The sequence below is a fragment of the Balaenoptera musculus genome, chromosome 5 (genome assembly GCF_009873245.2).
Source record: "Balaenoptera musculus isolate JJ_BM4_2016_0621 chromosome 5, mBalMus1.pri.v3, whole genome shotgun sequence".
Taxonomy (NCBI): domain Eukaryota; kingdom Metazoa; phylum Chordata; class Mammalia; order Artiodactyla; family Balaenopteridae; genus Balaenoptera; species Balaenoptera musculus.
In genome coordinates this window covers 50599180-50623663 of record NC_045789.1, presented here as the reverse complement: position 1 = coordinate 50623663, position 24484 = coordinate 50599180, and the positions used below count along the sequence as shown (strand labels likewise).

The following is a 24484-nucleotide window of genomic DNA, read 5'->3' as shown; positions in this document are numbered from 1 at the left end:
TAGATATAGACATTATCTCCATTCTTTAGAAAAACTGTTAGAAAAAATTATTAGTCCCAACAGGGATGAAAAAAATGAGGTTAAACAGCAATTTTCCCAAAGTCACAAAGTATTAAAGCAGGATGCAAAAGTTTCCCAACTTGATTTTAAACTCTTTCCATATAATGCTTTTTTTCCAGGAGAAATGTTGGAAAACAAATACAAAGGCAATGGGTTATTTCATAATGGAATGTAATTTTACGTCAGGCACAGAAATTGCCAAGTATTCACATGCCTGGGGTTCAATGAAATTGGAATCTGACCCTTCAATTAAGATTTTCAGGGAAACTTCTGCTTCTAGTAGTAAGGTCAGAAGCCCTCAGTACTTGATTAAGATTTATGAATCTTAACATTCAAGGCTGTCTAAGCCAATGAATGGCTCCCCTTGCTATTCTTCTGGGCTCCATGGGAAACAAAACCCAAAAGCTGCAATACCAGGCCCATGTTTTTTATGTCTTGGCATACAAGATAAGAGGATCTGGTGATAAGGCTAAAGTAGGTAAGAACTTCTACATATGAAAACACCTCCCACATACCTAGAGCACATTAACAACTTAAAATATATTCCAGAACACGGCTCTGGCTAAGAGAACTCAGTACCAGAGTTTGGGTTGGAGCCAGAAACCTGGGTCGAATAGTGGAGAGGATCTTGGACTGAGAGGTGGTAATACTGGGTAGAGTAAGAAAAAAAAAGGAAGGGAAGGTACAAATGAAAGAACAATCCACAAAGTAAGTTAGGGATATGTTTTCAAAGTTCTGAGACTTAAGGGGCTTCCCTGGTGGCGCAGTGGTTAAGAATCCGCCTGCCAATGCAGGGGACACGGGTTCAAGCCCTGGTCCAGGAAGATCCCACATGTCGTGGAGCAACTAAGCCAGTGCACCACAATTACTGAGCCTGCGCTCTAGGGCCCGCGAACCACAACTACTGAGCCCACGTGCCACAAATACTGAAGCCCATATGCCTAGAGCCCATGCTCCACAACGAGAAGCCACCGCAATGAGAAGCCCACGCAACACAACGAAGAGTAGCCCCCACTTGCCACAACTAGAGAAAGCCCGTGCGCAGCAACGAAGACCCAATGCAGCCAAAAATAAATAAATAAAATAAATTTATTTTTAAAAAAAGTTCTGAGACTTAAGAAAACAGCATGGTCAGATCTTTGCTTTGATACTTTGCCATTTTATCTAGAACGACTGAATCACCTGCTAAGCCTACAGCAGAGAAGTCACCGAAATACGGTTTGCCTCATCATTCCCAGAAAAGGAGATAAAAGAGTAAGAAAAGGATGCTGACTTCCCCATTACTCTTATCTGTTCCTCTTTATTAACAGTATGATTAAATAGTAAAAAACTCTAAATTCTGGGGGAATTTAAGAATATATTCTATTTAAATACTAAAGATCTAATGAATCCAGAATATAATCCTAAAAGATCATCTAACCCACACAACTATTATTTGTGGAATCTTCATTACAGAATCCCACTTCCTATGCTAACAATGGCTCCACCTAAAATAAATTAACCCACATGCACAATTACAGCCGAAGAGTTTTACTGGCAGTCTATGAATTCAATAAAATAAACAAATTAAGTGGAGTCAGGAAAGAAAATAAAACAGTCAGATTTTTCTAACTTACAGATTTTAAATTGTATTTTTTAAAAACAGCCAAACATATTGCTAGTCAGTAACCCCATTTTTACAACACTCTCCATTCTTCCTCAAACTTCAGTTTTAAAAACTAGTATTTACGGAGACTGTTATAGTTCACAAATGTTTTCACACAATTAGCTCATCTGACCCCCACCAAAAGAAGGTATTATGATGTCCCTTTTATGTGAGGCTCTGAGAGATTTAGCTTGCATCTCACACTTACTTGACAGCATGAATTAAGAGATGTAGTAGGGTCTAAGACAGCATTCTTCTCACTTCACATTTTAAGAACTTACTATAAAAGAGGTCATCTACAAGGTATCTATTTTCATCTGATGTTCCAGAAAAGGGGAAGAATAGTATATGATTCACTCACAATCTATGAAATCCATCTCAAGATCAATCACATGAATTTTTCCCAAGATGGAGTTAGGGAAACAACAAGATGTAACAGAACAGAGCAACATTAACTACACTCCAATAAAGTTTTTTTTTTGAAAGGGGTGGGGTGCAGTTTTATAATCTGGTGTTCTAACCAACTCTTAAACGTACCAGGACTATTACTGCTTACATACAATGACCCAGGGTAGGTCATAAATTAGACAAAGATGTCATTCACACAGATCTGTAAAGATGACCAAAATGCAACATGTGACCAAAATGCAACATGAAATAAGCTAGTGAGTTCTACGATTTATACAAAACATCTCTGGAGCAATTACTAGGGAGACCATGAAAGAGTAGTAGGGAGGCAGTGAACTACAGGAGTTAAAAAAAGCAGACTTTGATGTGAGACTGCCCATGTTTATATCTTATTTCCATCATTTACTGTGACCTTGAGTAAGTTACTCATTTCCTTGATTTTTTTTTCAACTACAAACTGTGGATAATAATATTATCTACCTCTTAGAGTTGTGAGGGTTAAATGAGATACTATACATAAAGCAATTAGAACTGTGCCTGGTATATAGTAAGCATTCATTAAAATACTAGTTATTAAAATATTAGTTATTGAGGTTATAATTACCCAATGTTCTAAGTGTTATGAATACTTTCAGGGAAGAGGTGATATTTTATCTGGCTCTTAATGGGTAAAGCAGCTAACAGAGTGACATCCACAGAGAACTGATATTAATGGGGCTTGAAAGCTGACATCTGACATAGCACATCCTAAAACATATTAAACCACTACAAAACCACTGTAGTTTAAAAAATACAGTGCTCATACAGATAATAAAATGAGAGTTACAGAAACAGACCCATGTACCCTTGGTCTAGCACTTTCACCATTGGAATACATCCTACCAAAATACAGACATACATACACAGAGATACATATCAAAAAGAGTCCACTGCAGTATTGTTTGTAGTAGAACACTGGACACAGCCACAACTCTGGCTATAAACACTCAATAAAACCAGGGGAGTCATGATACCTGACAAGGGAACACTCCACAGCCATTAAGAAGAATAAGATAAACGATAAGTGTATTTATATGGGAAAAGTCTACGATAAGACCACTAATTTTAAAAAGAAATTTTCATAATATTTTTATAATGACCCCATTTATGCAAAACAAAAATTTGTTTACACAAGTACACAATTTATATTTACATTTCCTACATGATTTAATAAAAACAGAAAAAAGATAATGCAATCTCCCTTTAAGACTCCACCAACATTAAATAAACAAACATCAGTCATAGTTTGGTAACTTTGCTACATACTTTAGCATAGGTTCAGTTTAAAAGATGTATCATCCCTTCAATAGAATTAAAACTTATCTATCTCAGGGCATATAGCAGCTCTTCTATTTTGGCATTTCCTGAATAGCAACTGCGTAAGTATTCAATTATTCCTGGTTTATTTGAAATATATTTTTAAAATATTGAAACAAAACTAAAGAACACTGGAATGATAATGCAAGAGAACTAAAACACATTTATAGTTTGTAGATCCTGCCCTAATAGTGTTATGGAGGTGTTCAAGCCCAAAGGCAGCCTAGTTAAGACTAATGACATCACAAATCAATAAGAACATGGTATAGATGCTGGTGCTGAAGGCACCTTTACTTCTTTAGTAGAAATCTGGAAAAGAGGGAGGGAAGAAAGGAAAGAAAGAAGCCAACCCTGCTTACAGGCTTAACAGGCAGTAAAAAAAAAAATATATATATATATATATTTCAAAAGACCACTGACTAAGTAAGATGAAAAATATGGAACATTTTTTGTTAACCATAAAACCCTACAGATGTTAGCTACTTATCAAAAAGCACAGGAAATTGCTTAGTACAAACAACTAATTTTAGTATGTGGGCCTTAAGGTTATACAAATGTAATACATATAAAGATGTACATACTGAGCAGATATAACCCAGTCTATTGTTCTATTGTCTAAATATATGAAATAAAGGTAGTACTTCAAATAGTGGGAAAGGATAAATGATGAAATAGCTAAATCAACTGATTAACTATTTGGAAACATAAGACTAAGTTCATGTCTTCCTCCAAAGCCAGTATAAATTCGAATTACAAGAATTGAGTGTAAAAATTCAGGCACAATAAGCCAAGAGGTGGAAGCAACCCGAATGTCCGTTGATGGATATATGGATAAAACAAAATGTGGTATATATACATACAACGGGATATTCAGTCTTAGAAGGGAAGGAAATCCTGTTACATGACACAACATGTATGAATCTTAGGACGTCATGTTAAGTGAAATAAGCCAGTCACAAAAAGACAAGTACTATATGATTCTACTTATATGAAGTATCTAAAGTAGTCAAATTCATAGAAACAGAAAGTAGAATGTTGGCTGCCAGGAGTTGGCAGAAAGGAGAATGGAAAGTTGCTGTCTAATGAGTATAGAATTTCAGTTTTACCAGATGAAAAAGTTCTGAAGATCTGTTACACAACAATGTGAATACACTTAACATTACTGAACTATACACTTAAGTGGTTAAAACAATAAAACTTTTGTTGTGTTGTTAACAATTAAATTGTTTTAATTATACAAAATTAAGAAGTACACACTAAATTACTTAATAAGCCACTTAAAAAATTACTTGACTATAAAGAGATCAAATAAAGCACTTGATCAAACTTCTAACAACTCAATGGCAAAAACAGTTAAAAATACAACATACGATTGAAAGGAAAAAGGACGCATATAAATTAAATCTATAAAACACAAATCTTATAAGACTGATGTAAGAAGGAAATTATCTATAGTTTCTCCCAATAAATTTGAAAATCTAATATGAAATGAATAAGCTCCATAGAAAATATAAATTAAAAGGTTAATGAAATCAAACCCAACAGTATGTTAAAAGAAAATTACATCATAATAAGTATCTCAAACACAGGTAATTAGGAAATTTATTATCGCAATTCATTATATGAAGAGATTGGAGGGAAAGGGAAGAAATGATCTTTTCAATAGATGCCAAAAAAGCATTTGATAAAATTCAGTATACATTTCTGCTAATATTTAGTAGGGTAAAAGAAAGAGATATACTAAATTGATAAAGGATTATACTTAATAGTGACCCAACAGCACTCCCATTAAAACAAGGGAAAGATATGGATAGCCTATATTACCACTTCTATTCAACATTATGGGCCTGTTCAAATCTGATGCAATAAGAGAAGAAAAACAAACGACAGATATAAATACTGAAAAAGAGACAAAAGACAATCATTTATTGGAGTCAATATAACACCCTAAGGCCAAGTTAGAAGTTTGGGCTTTATTCTAAGAGCGATGAGAAGTCAAATAACAATTTACATTTCAGAAAGATTAGCTTAGTTGTTGCATAAATAATAAATGGAGTATGGTGAGACCAGAAGAGAGAACTAGGAGATCAAATTAGGAGGCTGCTATGCAGTCTAAGTAAGATAATAGCCAGCACTAGGGTAATGGCAGCAAAGATGGAGAGAGGTAGGACGTTTCAAGGTATAATTTGGAGGTCTTATGTCCAGTATCCTTTCCCTTCCCACTCTCCTACTTCACCTTTCTGGCAATAGAAACACTCTTTGGGAAACCATTCCATGAGGCTCAGGTGGGAATGACCTCTCCTAGTCCACCTCCAAGATGGAGCGGAAAGATATGATGTAGGCCTGAACAAAGAAATCTTCTTCCGTAGTAGAAGTTGCTGACTCAGGAATGGACACATGACCCAAACTAGGCCAAAAAGAATATTTCAGGAACCAGAAGTGACTTTTTTTCTTATATTGCTGGCCATAAGGACAATGTAATCCTAGAATTATATTGGTGTAAGTCTTTAATTATCCCCCAATATCCACACTCCCCTTTTTCTTTTAGTAAAACACTTCTCCCACAAGTTATATCTGGGTATAATGGCCACAGAGCAAGAGCTAGGTCCTAGGTATGGACATATAACTAAGTTCTGGCCAACAGGATATAACAGGAAGTTAGGTTTGCAATTTCTTGGTCAACTCCTTAAAAGGAAGCTATCTGTGCTCACTTTTCTATTTCTTATTTCTCATGGGCTGTGTATTAGTTTGCTAGGGCTGCCTTGCAAAATACATAGACTGGGTGGCTTAAACAACAGCAAATTATTTTCTCACAGTTACTGAGGCTAGAAGTCCAAGATCAAGGTGTCAGCAGGTGTGGTTTCTCCTAAGGCCTCTCTCCTTGGCTTACAGATGGCCATTTTCTCATTGTGTCCTCACATGGCCTTTTCTCTCTGTGTACACATCCCTGGTGTCTCTTTTTATGTCCAAATTTCTTCTTCTTATAAGGATGCCTCTCAGACTGGATTAGAGCACACCCCACATGACCTGATTTAACCTGTCACATCCTGAGATACTGGGGGTTAGGGCTTCAGCATGAATTGTGAGGAAACACAATTCAGCCCACAATAGGGTGAAACATGGACATAATGCTGGGAAGCCAGATTAGAACTTGTAGATGAAGTCAACACTCTAAGGCACAGCTATTCAATAAAACTTTCTGTGATGATTCTCCAATATGGTAGCCACTAGCCACATATGATTAAATTACATTAATTTGAAATTAAATAAAATTAAAAATCCAGACCCACATTTCAAGTGCTCAGTAGCCACATATGGCTAGTTACTACCATACTAGACAGCACAGATTAAGGGATGGTGTAACAAAACAGTAGAAACTTAGATCTACGAATGACCTGAAGGACTACCCCCAGATTACCACATAATCTATCCTGTTTGAACTTCATGTATTTTGGAGTCTCTTTGTTCAAATAACACATCCTATACCGTAACTAATACAGTAAGTTAGTAGTGGAATGCTGCAATAATAAATTCCTAAAAATTCTGATAAGGCTTAGAAGACAGGTAGCAAGGAAGCGTATCAGGCTGGGAAGCCAGCAAGTCTTATGCAGTAGCAAACAATCCTGTAAAACTCTTGCCTGCAATAACGAGTAGGGCACATCACATGACTACCAGGTATGGAGCTCTAAGAAAAGCAATTAGAAAAACTCAAAATATTGATGTGTTAGCTGTTTAAAGAATAACCAGAAAGATCAACTCAACTATGAATAAGGCAGTTTGTAAGCAGAGATAGACACAAAAATAGTGCCACTGAGAGAAGATCTCTCAGTAGCAAACCCTACTCTATAACAGTCCAGTAATTTGAGGTCTCTCAGGTTTGGGAAAGGCAGTTGTTTCTGCATTCCAAATACAAGGAGTTAACTTTGTGACCTCAAAGATTCTTTGTCAGACAGTAGCAAAGATCAGGTAAAGAGTGTTTCTTTCCCACCTATGATGATTTTTGATGTGTTAAGTTGGTTAGGGTAAACTAAGAGGAAAGAAGGGCAACAGCCATTTGGTAAATACTTTCTCTCAGTTATTCAGACAGACACTAATCTAGGTGCTGCTGTTAGAGGTGGGGGGCAGGATTTGCAGATATAATTAAAGTCCCTAATAAGCTAGGGTGATCATCCTTAGTGAGCTGGACCTAGTCAGCTGAGCTCTTAAAAGAGACTGGGTTCTTCCTGACAAATGTGACTCCAAATACCAGCTGAGTCTATAACTGCTATCCCTTCACCAGATCTTCCTTTTCTAATTGCCTATGAAGAACAGCTTCAGCATATGCCCATGTGTTCCAGCCTGCCTGAGTCTTACCTTTTCAACTGCTTACCTTACAAATTTCAGATTTGTTAGCCAGCCCCCAGAATTGTGTAAGCCAATTCCTTGTAATAAATTTCTTAATATATACCTATCTATCTATCTATCTATCTATCTATCTATCTATCTATCTAGCATAATTAAACCTCCTACTTGTCCTGCCTCTCTGGTTAAATCTTGACTGATATGTCACCCAAGCCTATTATTTCAGCTGCCCTCAAGGTAGCCAGGTAACACAGGGAGAAAGGAAAAGGCCTAGTAGAGAGAGAAGAGAATGAGTTGATTTCAAAAAAATATGACAAAAAGAGATCTTCTGCTGTAGTTAATATCACATGGTACTGACTTAAAGAAAACAGAATAGAAATCTATTAAATGTTTGAGACAGATTTACCATCAAACCACATTACTGGCCTATAAAACTCTATAACTGAACTTTAAGTAACCGTGCAGCCCCTAAATGTATGCCAACTGGTACAGTGCTATAAAAGTTTTGCAATCTCAAATGCCTACTACTTCAGATGTGGCAAAGGAAGATAACAAGGAATAATCACCAAAGAACAAAGCCAAAGACACACACAATATTCAAAAGGGCATTCCTCCCAGAGAGCAAAATCAGAGTCTAACCAAGGATTTTACATAGTTGCCAGGGCAGTCTTCTCCGGTCCAGAAGGATTTCATTATTACTATGGACCAATGACTGCTGTCTACTTATTCCTTCCTTCTCCAAAGAAGCTATCATTATGATTATCCTATTCCTATTCACCACTGTACAATGGGTTGGGCAAACGATGGATAGATACATTTTTTATTATTTTACAGATTACTGGACTGAATTAAGAGGACAAGCATTATGTAGATATCCTACACTGTGAGCTATATGTAGTATCCAGATGGGACTGTGGATTGATTCTCTTGAGGAAGAAAGAAGACTATGTGTTGGAAGAAAGGTTTGTACAACTGTTGGGTGGCCAGAAGTTTTAGCCCGGTACTCAAGAAGAAAGGTTTATATTGGAGATATAAACTTGAGAGTCATTAGCAAATGCATATATAAAGACACAATACTAGATAAAATCACCTAAGAAGTAAGCAGATAAGAGACCAAAAAGGGCCCAGGAATGAGCAACGATGTACTAAATAACCAAAGGATGCACAGTGAAGGGGGTGGAAGGAAGCAAAAAGACCAAAAAAAGCAGCTAGTAATGTAAAAACAGGAGAGGGTGGTATTACATTAGCAAAGAGAATAGCACTTTTTAAGAGGCAAGGATTGGTCAGCAAGGTCAAATGCTAATGAAAAGAGTAAATAAGAAATGGATAAACAATTAAATACTATATCCAAAAAGATATCCATGTATCTTTGGGAAAAAAAGTATAGAAGTATCAAAAGAAAATATCTAAGAAATTTTGTTTAAATACTGGGGTAAAGAAGGAGTCATAAAAGAATAACTCATCTTACTACAAAAAAATAAAAAATTTTCTACATTGTGAAAATAATGTAAACAGATAGAGAATATGTTGCAACAACACCATGAAGGATTAATACCCATAAATATAAACAGCATCACAAATCGCTAAGAAACAAAAAACTCTAATAGAATAAAAAGTAACAACTCTAATAATAGATAAAACAGGAAATTTTCAAAAGAAATCCAAATAAAAAATAAACAGGAAAATTTGCTCAATGTCAACAGTAATAAGGAAAACAAAAACAAAACACTATTTTTTGTTTAACAGATTTTTAAAACTAAGATGATCAAATCCAGTAGCATTCTTAAACACTGTTGATGGAAGTAAAACTTGGGAGCATTTATCAAATTAACACGTGAATAACCTCTGCCCTTAAATTCCATTTCCAGGAATCCATTCCAAAGAAGTACTTTTGTACTCAAAAATAACTGTAGGGGCTTCCCTGGTGGCGCAGTGGTTGAGAATCTGCCTGCCAATGCAGGGGACACGGGTTCGAGCCCTGGTCTGGGAGGATCCCACATGCCGCGGAGCAACTAGGCCCGTGAGCCACAACTACTGAGCCTGCGCGTCTGGAGCCTGTGCCCCGCAACGGGAGGGGCCGCGATAGTGAGAGGCCCGTGCACCGCGATGAAGAGTGGCCCCCACTTGCTGCAACTAGAGAAAAGCCCTCGCACAGAAACGAAAACCCAACACAGCCAAAAAAAAAAAAAAAAAAAAACTGTAAAAGGATGTTCACTTCAGCAATGTATATGTGATAGCAATGTACTGAAAACAATCTGTCTACCAACATAAAAGATCAAATAAATTATGAACATCATACTGTGAAACATTCATAAGTAAATGAGAATGAGCCAAATCCTAACATACTCTCTCAGACACACACCCCCCACACACACACATACCCACACCCACACCTTCTCTCTCATTCAACTCACTCGCACCAACAAAGAAACTAGACCATTTGATATACACCAAGCTGTTAGCAGCATTTACTCTAAGAGTTGGATAAAACCTTCATGTATTAGAAGACTCCTTTTTTTTTTTTTTTTTTACAAAACAAGCATCACTAGTTTTTACAGTTAAATAAATATGTAATCATTATCTGAGAAAAAAAAGAATGCAAAGATGATTTCAAATAATAATGATTAATTCTGGAAAAAAGATTAGGTGATTTTTGTATCCCTTAGATATTTTTTGATTTTGTCAAATTTTCTACAAATATGTGTAAGTTTCTACAAATATGTATGCTTAATTAATAATGTTTAATTACAGAAACACTGTATTTAAGATCTAATTTAAAAGATATTTAACATTGCACTTGATATTGTCCTGTAACTCAACTTTCCATACTTTAACCCATCTCTACCTGCAGCAACCATAAGTATACTAGTATAGCTACCTCTTTTCTGACTACAAAATCTTCAGGGTAAAATTAGAATCAATGTTTCTTTGGTGTAACTTAGTAGTCACGGACACGCTAAAAAAGTATCACATAACAGGCCTCCTTTTAAAAAAATTTTTTAAATAAAAAAAAAAACCCAAAATTAAGTGAGTATTCCAAGAGACACTCATAAAAGATGTAAAGTCTACACTATCAGTACGCAAAAACAGAACAATCCCTATAATGAGACCAATTCTAAAGGCACACAGATACATTGAAAACTGTTAGACTCCCAAGTAAAGTAATCATACAGGATTAAAATCATCCTCACAGTTTTAAATTATTATTAATTTTGTCTCAACAAGATTTAAATTTTATGAAGCTGGGAATAATGTCTCAATTTCTTTAAAACCCTCAAAATTCCTAAGTGATTATGCTAGGTCTCAATAATGCCTCTTAAATAAACTTAGTTAGAAAAATATACTAATAGTGATACTTATCTTCTAAAAATCATAAAAAACAGAATTCCATCACTGTGTTAAGTTTTCGTGTATGCAAGTTTAAAAGTTTTACTAACTATATAGAGCTATGATTTTAAATATAGCTAACTTTTTCATATTCCCTGAGAAGGAAATGTTTGAGATTATTATATAGTAAAAACAGCCACACATAGTAGATACAGAATAAATGTTTGGCAAGTAAAAGAATCAACTCCTATACCAAATCTCACACTAGTAAGAACTACACTAGAGGCTTTGCAACAGGACTATTTTTGTTATTAACTTCATATAAAAAACAAGAGGGAAATGTGGCACAGAGAAGGGAAAAGACAATAATGGGGTCAAAGACTGAACTGAAAACAGATTTGGTGTAACACAAACAGGAAGACTTCCTTTTCTTCTCAGGTTTCAGATTTAGGGCAATAGGAAAGAAGAAAAGGAAAACAGAACTTCATGTTAATATTTTTTTATTCCAAATTCAAAACTGACGAAACCAATTTTTCCACAGATCTCTCTGAAATATTTTTCATTCAAATGTTCTTTAATTAAAAAACACTCCACGAGGAAAGACCAAGCCAAGAATTAATTTTAGGATAGGTCTTTCATTTCTTCACTTTTCTTTTATTTTCCGTTCCTTTCTTTTTTACTGGGAGGCAGGGAGGATTAAAATATTAAAGATTAAATGAGACCAAATGATAGCTCGGGAGGGGAATATGCCCTACTAGAGATGCACAGCTACAAACTAGTTTCATAAATTTGCCATGTCTAGTTTATACTTTCAAATAATCTCAAGAAATGAGAAATGAGGAGTTTACTTATTTTCAAAATTGAAATAACACTAATACACCTCACGTTTTTCTTCATGTTGTGACTCAGTTTGAGTAACTGGTTAATTTGAACATTAAATAATAAGAGCAATGAGAATATAATTAAGGATAATCAGCAGTCCTCCTTGATCATGGATTCCATCCCTCACCCTCCAATCATTTTTAAACTCTCTCTCTAGAACTTCCCTAGTTTTAGTCATCATTTTCATGGTACAGCAGGCAGAAATATATGTAATCTATTTTTTGCAGATGTATCTTAGCATTGTTTAAAATTAAAATTATGACTTTGGTTATCTCTAATACCTTATTTAATCTTGTTTAACGTTATGTTGAACTTCTACTGAAAAAGCATGCTTTGTTTCAGACCATTTAATCAAAAAAGCACATTTTTTTACCCATGACTCATATAAACCTATTTAAAAATTTCAATCTATTCTCAATAATCTTGTTGTCCATTCCCATCAGTACAATTCAATATGATCTATCTGCATACTTTGAAAAAGATTTTATTATATATCAAAATTATCTATAAGAACACTAATAATACTGGCTCCAAAAGGAATTCCTAAAGTACTGTGATAGTTACATGTTTTTCCACCTGACCCTCTTTTATCTCTAGTTTCACCCTGAAGTAAACATAAAAAGTCAACTCTAAAAAGATCAGGTAATGTTTACGAGTTTCATAGGATGACAGAAGTCAACCTAAGTTATGCTTTCAATAATTAAGTCTATATTGATTTTTGCATAGCATTCTTGGGGAAGATAAAATTTTCACCATGTCCCTTTTCAATAATTAAAACCCCAAATTACAAATCATGATAAAATGATACCTATAATGCTCTAAAATTCCACTTCCCCTCATGACTGGATAAGAATAGTTTCTAAAGACAAAAGAAAAAAAAAGTTAAGAAGTAAAAACACCATTAAGTCAGGAAGGGTATTTTGCTTCTGGGTGGCAAATGGATAGGCATAACTCTACCAGAAAGGTAAGGCTCCAGGCACTAGAAGGAGTATTCGTATTTACCCTTCACCTTCTATTCCCTAATGACTTGTTTTTTTTTCCAAAAGGTGAAAGCTGAAGGAAGTTAGTCAGATTTGGCATAGGTTACCATGGATGTTGGTGCCCCCTATCGGTCCTAACAAAAATATAAGTGGTATCAGCAGGCACTAATTCACATACCATTAGGAAGTGAAAATTCCTTTTTGTCTATGGTCAAGTACAGAAAAATTATAAGGAAGCTCATTATATCCACATTTCCTCAGCCACTAAATTATCCTTACAAAAATGCAGAATATACTGTCATAAGTGCAAATACTCTCAAGGGCCTAAAAATCAACCTCCTAGTCAACTGATGGTCTAATTTGGATGCTAGTAGAAGCAGTCTAGCAAATAGGCTAGTGAATTTCTGGGACTCAAAATGTACTGCTTTGATGATTATTCAACAGTTAAAACTTTCACAATACTAACTCCAATTAGGTTGATGACGTTAATGACTAGACTAAACTGAGTAATTAGAATCCAATAAAAGCATCTGACAGGGGTCCACCATAAATAGCTGCAACCAAGTTCTGTTACCTTAAGACTTGAGGTCCAGGGACTTCCCTGGTGGCGCAGTGGATAAGACTCTGCGCTCCCAATGCAGGGCGCCCGGGTTCGATCCCTGGTCAGGGAACTAGATCCCACATGCACACTGCAACTAAGAGTTCGCATGCTACAACTAAGGAGACTACATGCTGCAACTAAAGAGCCGGCGAGCCACAATTAAGGAGCCCGCAAGCCACAACTAAGGGGCCTGCCTGCCGCAACTAAGACCCAATGCAACCAAATAAATAAATACATAAATATTTTGAAAAAAGAAGAAAAGAAATCTTTAAAAAAATTAAAAAGACTTGAGGTCCCAAATATGTCCAAAGTAACTAAATAAGATATATTTATAAACTATTTTTACTTCAGAGATCTGACTGCACCAAATCCTAGCAAAGGTAAGACGCTATGACTTATTAATAACACACACGGTACGGTGCAGTAGGAGATAGAGAGATGTGTAAGACAAGGTTTCTTCTTTGGATCTGACAGAACATAGCAGACTAGATGAAAATGCTTCATCGATTAAAAGGCAAAATATGAGGATTTAAGAGAAGAGAGAGTAGGCATAGGGCTAATTTAACAGAAAGAACAGATAAATCTGCGACCCCCCCTACTTCACAACACAAATATGCCTTCTTCATTACCACATTACCTTAGAAGCAAGTTTCCCAATTCTAAACAATCCATATAAATGCTCGCCTGATTTCCCACAACCATGGCAGTGAGAATGTTTCAAAATAACAAGGTAGGAAGGAGGGAGGAGGTGGTCATATACTTCTGAGTATGGTATCTAATGAAAGTTTTACACACATACTACAGGTTAAGGGAAGAAAAGAAAAACAACAACAACAACAACTTATAAGCACCTTCAACAAAATCTTGGGTTTAACTCCAGGGTATTCACAGCCTATCCAGACCCCAGGTTAACATCTCCTATTTAAAAGGAAAATTTTTTTTTCTAAGATAACCTTAAAAAGCATGTCTTGAAAGGCAGGGAGAAGCAAAAAGATTGCCTCTAGACAAGGTGGTTTTCACTATAAAGTTTCATTCTGTTAACAACTGTTAATTCTAAATGGTGGAAATATGAATATATTTATCTGTATTTCTTTTTTTTTCAATGAGCTTTTCAGAACAAGAAAAGAAAAGCTCAGCGTAGCTAATTTGTCTTCAGTGGTTGTCCTACTGCCAAAAAGTATCTTCTCCTATGCCATCTGAGTTTGTTTTAACTTATCTGAAATGCCCACATCACTGATGTCGTACTCAACATCATATGGCATACCAGAGCATGTGAATGAGTGAATGAATAGGCAGGCTTTGAATCAAACAAACACAGGTTAAGTCCCGCTCTGCCACTTATCAGCTACGTGACCCTGATGAAGTTACCTAAAACCCTTCCAACCCAGTATCTTTGCCTTTAAAATGAGTATGAATATCCCCTCCAAACATTTGTATACTTCTCACATACTTTATTCAGGATATACATTTAACCATTTGCTTTCACTCTCATACTTCCTCAAACTTATATTTAATCATTGGTGTATTTTTAAATCAATGTCTTAAAATAGTTTTGCTCACCGTTGCTTACTCAGTACAGCAAAATTCCTACCATATAGTAGAAACTCCAAACATTTATGACTAATGAAACAAATATGACGACACCACAGTGTAAGGGTGAAAATGGGAATACATGAAAACTGTATTAACTCATTTAATTCTCAAAACAATGCTATAAGATAGAATCTACTATTATCACCATTAACATATAAGGAAACTGGAGAGAGGTTATGTAACTTGCCCAAGATCACAAACGTAGTGTGTGATGGACCAAAGATATGAATCCAAGCTCCATTCCTGCTCTTAACCATTATGTTAGACTTGACACACATTAGGCACGGATTAAGTAATTGTTTTTATTATGTTTTTAAAATGTAAATATATCTAGGATGCTTAAGGTACTTATCAGGCATTCAACAATCAATGTCTTGGTTTAAATGGCTTTCCCTCAATACCCGTGAGAGATCACCATCACTAAAAGAAGTAATTAAGTAATTGAAAGATGTTAAAATCCAAACTTCAGTTATTCAGCAGCTGTGGATCCAAGAAGGACGGAAGAAACTCTATGCCTCCTCCTGGTTTCCTAAATGAATTCTGGATCCTCCTTAGTTACTGAAAAAATTTTTATTAAGTACTATGCTTAAGCAGAATAGGAGACAAGATAATTATGACAGAACTATTGTTTCAAAGATCTTAACATCTTATTTACAAATACTGCTTCATCAATTAAGAGATGAAACTGGGGAACAAATAAGCTTCTCTGGGCTAATCTGGGATTCTACCATTACAGCAGAAGAACTTAGCATTCTTCTATTAAAAAACTAACAAAAAAAGGTTTGGAAGTGAACTTGAAGAAATGCAATCTACTTAAATAATTGTTCTTTCTCCTTCTTTTCTCAACCCTACCTCTTTCCTGTTTGTCTATAAACAGATTCTCCCTGGCCATGCAAATCCTTTCAAAAGTGAATGAATAAGTCAGTACTAACTTATTTACTGGCTCTCCTTGTCTGAAATTTATTCACTAGGTTTGTTACTTAAATTTAAAGCCTCAAGTTACCTACCAAATATAGATGGAATTCTGATCAACTCCTACTGTACTTATATTTTATGCATCTTTAACAGAAATGTTACTTTTGAACATGAGTTGTACCTTCAATAGCAAGCTTTTTCCATTTTGAATTCTGCTTTAGCCAACACTGATGCCATTCAATTACATTTGAAAATAGATTCAATAGAATGCAACATTGATTCTGAAATGGACTATCAACTCTTGCAATTTCAACATTTTTTTCTTGTAATATTTGAGCAAGCTATTTAATTAATTTAATCCACTAATCGGAAAAGATGTGCATTACAACTTTTATGTTAGGAAATGCATTTCTATTTTCCATATTGGTTAGTCACCCATTGAAAGCTGAGAAAATTACTGCAATTTTCAATTTTTGATCTAAGGTTTTGCATCAGATTGGGGAGGTGGGTAAAGGAATATCTGAAGTTACACAAATTATCTAAAACATGATTATCCGTATTCTGAAATACTGAAGAGAAAATCCAATTCTCAATAACCTACACTAACGTTTAGTAAAAATTAGATTCTTGTTCTTGAACATTCAAATAAAGCTTTTATTTAAATTGAATCTCCTTTCCTTCCAGTGTTCCCTCTTTCAGCAGATATACAAAATATCCAGCTAGCGTTTCATCGAAGTAAACATATATATCGTTGTTAAATTATCCTCCACTTTTGTAGGTTAAATACCCCAAAACTATAACCTTTCTTATTCCTTCTTAACTTTTCAATGATTTTTATTGGAAGGATAATCTCAAAGACGTTATCCATATTTTCCATTGCGTAGCCAATAACAGAAAGGACGTAAGTACAATTAAGTATTAGCCACAAGATTTCCTAGCTCTAGAAAGTTAAACTTCTGCTAACATGTCAATAAAATGGTAATGAAATGAAAAACACTGCACAACTCATCCATTTAGCTTATAGTGTACAGTGACAATTATGTTCATTTATTTCTCTATTCTGGTCAAGGATGGAGGCAGGTGCAGAGACATACTGTCCTTCTGTCTGCTTATCCCTCATCATGTACCTGTATAGATTTATACAAATGGTTGTGCTTTCTTCCACTTATTTCTCCTGACTCAGCTCCATAACAAATGACGAACCCACTGTTTACATCACTGTACAGAAGACAAAATAAAGCATATTAAAAATAAAGAAAACACTCCCCTAGTTGATCAGTCAACATGTACCATTCCTATCTTCCAAGGAAAACAAACCCAACTCACAAAACTAACACACCTACAAACTTAAGCCTATTCTACATGATTTAATGAATTACTAAAAGTTTTGCTTATTAGGCTCAATTCCAATGGACAGAACTATCTAGGTATGTGAAGTTTAGAGAATAATATTTCAGTAAGTACTGCACTCAACTTCATATTGAGTTCCAAACCAGAGCGTGATACTTTATCTGAGAATTTTAAATCTTAATAAAATATTGGTATTTTGCCCATAGCTGCATGATTGTGTTACCTTGCAATTGACCGCCTAGTTTTTGAAAAATGTCAGAAGGGAGATACAGGGAATAAATTGTCATGAAAAGTATACTGGTCTGAACCATTAGAAAACTCCGATTTCCACTTTTGCTGCTACCACCACAACCAGTTTCCTTTAAAAAAAAAAAAAAACTCTCATTTTCCTCATTTTTAAAATAAAAGGGTTAGATGAGATTATCTCTAAAATGTTTCTCATCTCTGTAAAAATAATACAATTGAATGATTCTAACTACCATATAATAGATATTACTGGAAATAAGGATCCTGTCACATCCTTCTCTTCACTGTTTCATATGCAGGCTGAGCAACACACTATCCTGAAACACCCAAGTAGGTCAATACAAAATCTATCAATACAAACCTCCCCTTAGAATTCAGTAGGCTAAATGAAATAGCAGGGAGTGTCCATCTTTTTGGTATACATACACGAACTATTTATTACATCTCTACCGATATAACTTCATCCAGTCTGAGGTAAAAGAGAATCTGGTCTTCTACTAACAGACAAGTCTCAAATTCTTTAAAAGGTATTTCCCTATTTGAAATTAGGGAACCCAAGTTCCAATAATGCAATCTTCGAAAAACCAGCCTTGTACCAAAATTAGCAGTGCTTGTGAAAAAGAATAAATGGCAAGTGGTACTTCTAGATAATTCAGTTGTTCTCTCTTATAAGTAAATTTATAATCAGCCTTTAAAGCTGCTTTCCTTCTGCTACCTTAAGTTACAACTTCTTTCTTCAGATCAAGATGTTCGAGCTTCCATTTCAGGGAGTGGACAAAAGAGTTACAAAAGAGCTGCTAACTAGTAAGGCTAACTCCTCTTCGCTTGTTCTCAGTATGGTTGGTACGTTTTACTGAGTTTTCGTTAAATGGTCTTCTTTGAAGAATGAGGTCCTGCAACGCCGCCTGTCTGTGGACCCAGGAAAAATTATAAACAGTTATTATGAAACCAGATCACTAGGACAAACCAAGAGGCCTTCCTATTCCAACTCACCACAACCAAGCCTGGCTCCAAAGCAGACTCTTCAGCTGCCTCACGTTATGTGGAAAGCAACAGGGCCTAGCTTAATTCTTCCTCACCAAGGAAGCATTTGGAAATGTAAGAGTATGACATGTCAGGATCAAACATAGTTTTCAACCACTGAGTTACATATAAATGTATATGGACATAAGATCAGTTCATCCAAAATCCTTGAGAGATTGAGGAAGTGAAGGTTACTTCAGCAGCCACAATAGTTATGAAAAAAAAAAAAAAACTGCAGCACAACAGTATGGAAAAGTACAGCTTCTCACGTGTCTCTCACATACACAAATACTTAGCTCTGAGTCCATTACAACCTTGCCTCCCCCCAAAACTGCTCCCCTCCAACCTCACAAGCGGGAGAAATTGACCAACCTCCTAGTCGTTCCTCACGAGACTCATCTACCTATTATCTTACCCCTCCCGCTTTGGTCCCGCCCCCGCCCCAGGAGTAACACGGCCCTACTGGCCCGAGGCCGACCCCGCCGGCTGTGCAAAGAGGGAATCTAAGCGAGTCCCTCCATCCTAAACCGAGCGAACCATGCCAGGGTAACGTGCTGTTCACCAACTCTGTGCACTCCGTGGTCCTCCCACCCCCACGTGTCAGCTACCCTCCCCCACATGTCCACACCTCACAATTTCGGCCGGGGAAAGAAAGGGGGCAGTGGAAAGAAAGCCTGGCCCCTAAGACAGATCAAGCCCACAGGAATCTGTCCCACCGCAAGTCCCCTCCCACCTTTGGCCCCTACCCTTTACGCTCCCTTCCTCCCTCCTTCCCTTGAAACCAGGCCCTTGCCTCAGAAACCTCCTCTTCCTCGTCGTCGTCGTCCTCTTCTTCCTCGCTGTTGTTGCTGCTGGTGCCGCCGCCGCCGCCTCCGCCGCCACCGCCTCCACCGCCGCCGCTGTTGTCGCTGTCGCTGCTGCTTTCGCTGCTGCTGGGGGGTCGGCAAGTCCGGTTACGCTTGGCCTTGTGGTGTTGCTGCGGCGGCGGCTTCTTCTTCAGGAGCAGGTCGCAGACTCGCACCATCCCACGAGGAGACGAGGCCGAGCGAGCCCCGCTGCCGCCGCCGCCGCCAACGCCGCTGCCGACCTCCGCCGCCGGTGCAGCCGCGGGGGGGCCCACCACAGCCGCCACCGCCGGGGGGCTCCCTTCTCCCTCAGCTGCCGCCGCCGCCGCCGCCGCCACCGGAACCGTCGCCTTCTCCATCTCCGGGGAAAGAGGGAGGGCGCGGACGGGGGAGGGGCGTGGGGGCTACGCTCTACCGCGACTTCGGCCGCACCGGGGCCAACACAGCGTTCGGTGCCGCCTCCGCCGCCACCGCCTCGGTCACCTCTACTGCTGCTGCCGCCGCCGCCGCTCCGCCAGCTCTCACCTCGTCTCGCGATACTGAGGGCGGGGAGCCTGACGATGGGAGGGAGGGAGAGGGAGGGAGCGTGAGGGAGCTAGGAGGGGGTGGTTAGAGGCGAAGAGGGAGACCGGGGTGTCGGGAGATCAAGCGGAGGGGAGACTACCCAAAGTCGGGGGAAGTGTGCCTAGGGCGACTTCCGATGGGGGGACGCCGGGGACAGAGGAGGGCCGCGGTTACTGCCGTAGCGCCCGCTACACCCGGATTTCTTCTCTTTCCTCGCTATTTCCCCCGCACACAGCCCCTTCAGACCTCCCTTCTTCCTTCCTCGCTGGTGACTAGAACGCAGCCGCAGGCGGAAGTACGGGTGACGCCATCAGCCGTCGCCTGAGCGGTGGCGCGCGGGTGGCCGAAAGACGAAAGTGAGATTTCGAGGGTCGGGTCTTGGGCCCCCGCGGGCGGGCAGTGCTGCGGTGCGGGGGGCGGGCGGGCAGGCTGGAGAGGAGCAGCCCGGGCCGGGTGGGGAGCCCATACCGAAGCACGGACCAGACGCTTTGTTAGCTGGAGGCCCGGACTGCCTGATCCGGGAGGTGGAGCCTGGTTCTGGACTCTTGTACGTAGTTTCGTTTCTGGCCATTTTTTCTACCGCCAAATGGTGAGTTAGGGCTGTGGATCTTGAGAGATGGCGTCGTGTAAAGGAAAGACCCTACTTTGACTAAGTCTTGGGTCAGACTTCCTGAACCTGAGCTTACACCTGTGTAACATAAAGGAGTTCGACTAAGTGAAGTCTGAGATCACTACAACTCTGAAGTTTCCAAAGGGGAGAAGACAGGAGAAGGAAGCAGAATCTGTGCCAGACTCTGCAGACGATTCAGTGAATGACCCCGATTTAGTCCTTCCACCCCTCACCTACTCAGCTTTTTATCTGTGAAGTAAGCATCATAAGTAATCATCCTTGTCTGTGAATCTCTTGAAAGGAATATTGTGATGGGGGTTGTGAGTTCAGTTGTAGGTGTCTGAAGAACTTTCAGGACTTTTGGAATAATAACGTAGCTTATTGAACTCAGAATTATCCCTTTCAGGTTCAGTAAGAACACAGTAGCATAAGGAAAATGAAGGAAACATCAAAGAAAGATGTACTGGCACAAGATAAAAAGTATGTCTCAGCTGACATAGTTGCCGTTTTAAGACTGCTAAGTTTAGCTGAGTATGCCTGAATTTTTTTAGCCTTTTTTTTTTTCTTTTTAACACTGGCATACCATATGAAATGTGGGCAGTTGCCAGTACTCTACAGAGTACTATGGCAGAATTGGCAATGATTGAATCAATTCATTCAAGCAAAAATTCATCATGTGCCTACTGTGTGCATAGTTTACAAAATCTAAGTCTCTGCTTCCTGGGACTTTACAGTGTAATAAGTGTTATAGTAAATATACACACGAAGTGCTAATCATCTGCCTGTTCCTCTCCTACAGTGGTTGCTAAGTTCTGTGCAGAACAGTACACTACATTATGTATCTTAACATTACAGATTTAGGTCTTAACCTCAGCTGGATTCCGCCCTCCTTCTTATATATTCTTCAGCACCTTTTTCTCCCTTCCCACCAGAATACTTTTGCAGTCTTTAAATCCCAACCACATTTCATTATGTGACTTTACTTCAAACTTCACAAGAAGATCGATGCTGTTAGGCACAAACTCCTTCAATTTTCCAAATACTAGAAACTTAGGTACTTCTGAATCTTTCCTTTCCTCCAATATCAGAGGAATGAGACACTCCCTGCTCTTATATAAGATGAATTATCCGTCTGTACTCTAGTTCCAATCCCTGAGTTCTCTTCTATTATCCTTTCTGTCTTCAGTCCTCTACATTTGTGGTTCCACTCTGTTTCCTTTCCATCACAACCAAGCTTTTAAAGAGTATTCTACATTCAATGTCTCCTTTTGTTATCTGAATTTCAGTTATTAACCCTCTGCAATCTAACTTATGTACCTATCACACCATCACAAATACTCTGTTTGAAGTAATCCCATTATTTAGAAGAAAATGAATTCTTACTCTTTTATATAATAGGGAAATGATTATTTTGTTGGAACTATTAGAATAAGGTCACGCCTATTAGAATGGACAAAGCCCCTGGAGTGACTTTCTGTTCTTTTTATGTAGCATTTTTTTTCCTTTTAGAACCTTGTAACAGAGACTTGATTAGTCATTCATGAAACTTATTTCTTCTTCCTGGGCATACAGCTAGACTAAATATACCAACTTCCCTTTAAGTTATTTGTGGTCATGTGAATGACTTTTAGCCAGTGAAATGTAAATGGAAGTGACATGCTCATTTCCAGGCTTAATGAATTCCTTCCATCTTCACTCTTTGTCCACCAACTTGAAGCTAGTGAGTATGGTGATCTTAAAAACTGTATTCTGAAGATGCCAGAGCCAGAAGAGAGAAGGAGCATGAGTGGCTAAATTACTACTTGGAAGACAGACACCTCCAAATTAGAAACACTGCTTTTTGGACTTCTTGTAAGAGAGCAAGTTGAGATTTGAGAATTCATATGTTACAGGAGCTAGAATGACCATGACTAACCCAGAAATTGGTGCTGGAAGTGGGGTACTGCTTAGACAGTACCCCATATTTTTATGTTATAAAATATGCTGTATTGGCTTACTGATGATGCAGCAGATGTTGGAGAAACTGGTATCAGAGGCTGGAAGGAGACCCATGTTTTGCAGTGGCAAAATGGGTGGTAAAACTATTACCTACCTATTGAGACTGTAGCTCAGTACAATCTCAAGAGGAAATAGTTCAAAAGAGTATAAGTAATACTGTATTGTGCATTTTAGCATTTTACTTTTAGCAAGACTTTGCTGAAGAGATAAGCTCAGGAAACAATTGCAGAAATGAAAGTGCATAGGAATATTTGGAATTCTTGACCGGGAACAGTAAAACAATGAAACTAGAAGAGGCCTTGAGTACAGTCCTCCCAAGATTTAGTCCCGGAACAAAAATCAGATCAAGGCTTTGGCCTTTCCATCCAAGGCCATTATTTTCGATGGCCTCAAGGAGGCTGGGATGAAGTTCTTGAGAAACTGACATGGGGGCAAGGAAGCAAAGGAATAAATTGGGTTAGAGAATTATGTAAGAACTTTGGGTGTAGTTACTAGAAGCAAATAGATCATAGGACTAAATTTTTGAAGGAATTTTATTACTGATCAAATCATGAACCTGATTCAAATATTGTTCAAGTGTTAAAACCTTGAGGCAGCTGTTCCACCCCAAACTTGCATAAGTAGAAAATAGAGCATAAATGCTTTACAACTCCCCAGTACTCACATAGGATGTGGCCATGGGGAATAATGGGCAGAAAACATTTCAGAGGCCAGTATTGGGCCATACAGAAGACAGAGGACAAACAAATTCCTCTACAAAACTAGATTGCGATCTCATCAAAACTTCCTCCACTCTCACAGCAGATGGACCACAAAATGCCTGCTCAGTATTTCATCGTTGTTATGTATCTGTATTGCCTAGTGTCTCACAGTTTTCTCTTTTCCTAATGAGAGCATATTGTAGTTACCTGTTTCTGATCTACCACTGTACAATTTGTTTCCTGGAATTTGGGGTGATATTAGAGATAACTTGTGTTTTTTAATTCATAGGTTGTATCTGGATCTAATGAAGAGGACTGCACATTACCTAAAAACTAGACTTTAAGCCCAACCTAGTAACTGGATAGAACTTTTAGGTTGTCTTTATTTGGGTAGGATGTGTTCTTTATGTGGGAAGAGAGGTAAAATGGATATTTAGTGATCAGAATAGTGGACTCTTGCAGACACTAGATTCTTCTGAGCACACAGTTAGATTACATTTCCCAGCCTCCTTTGCAATTAGGCTTACCAGTTAGATGTGCCAATTAGATTCTAACCAGTGGAATGTGAGTATAAGTGACGTGCTCCTATGGCATCTCTGGTCCATAAAAAATATCACATGAAAAGTTCTCCAGTATCTCCCATTCCCCAGCAACTTAAGGCATTTGTATTGGAAGCCATGTGTTGAAGATGGCGAAGCCACAAGGTGTAAGGACTCTGGTTTCCTGAATCTTCACTTGGAGGATAGCTGCCTGCCTATTAACTTGTGTTAGAGTTCTTATGCGTTCTTTTGTGTGACCCACTGATATTTGAGAGTTTGTCCTAACTAGTATAGATCTACCCTTGTTTCTCCAGGTGCAACCATCCATTTCCTGGTCTTAACTCCCATACCACAGGAGTGGGCCCATGAATCAAGCCAACCAAAGTACCATAATTCCTCAGTCATAGGGATTGGTTTAGGAATGGGCAGGTTAACAAAAGGAGCCAATCAGAGACAACCTCACCATTTTGGCTAGCATTATTGAGAAAGAGGCACCTCAC

The 24484-nt window shown here is 38.1% G+C and overlaps 1 protein-coding gene and 1 long non-coding RNA gene across 3 annotated transcripts in view; one reads left to right on the top strand and one right to left on the bottom strand.

Moving 5' to 3' along the window:
* The window catches only part of ANKRD17 (ankyrin repeat domain 17), a 126302-nt gene extending 105810 nt beyond the window's left edge, over positions 1–20492 (bottom strand). Inside the window, 1 exon segment of the mRNA XM_036853875.1 lies at positions 19521–20492. Coding sequence (XP_036709770.1) covers positions 19521–19931 — 411 coding nt within the window. The 5' untranslated portion in view covers positions 19932–20492.
* Positions 20493–20505: 13 nt separating this feature from the next.
* The window catches only part of LOC118896107, a 115468-nt gene continuing 111489 nt past the window's right edge, over positions 20506–24484 (top strand). Inside the window, exon 1 of one of the 2 annotated variants that reach the window (XR_005020085.1) lies at positions 20506–21002. This is a non-coding gene — a long non-coding RNA (uncharacterized LOC118896107). The remainder of the gene's footprint in view (positions 21003–24484) is intronic. The other variant, XR_005020084.1, reaches the window with a different exon arrangement.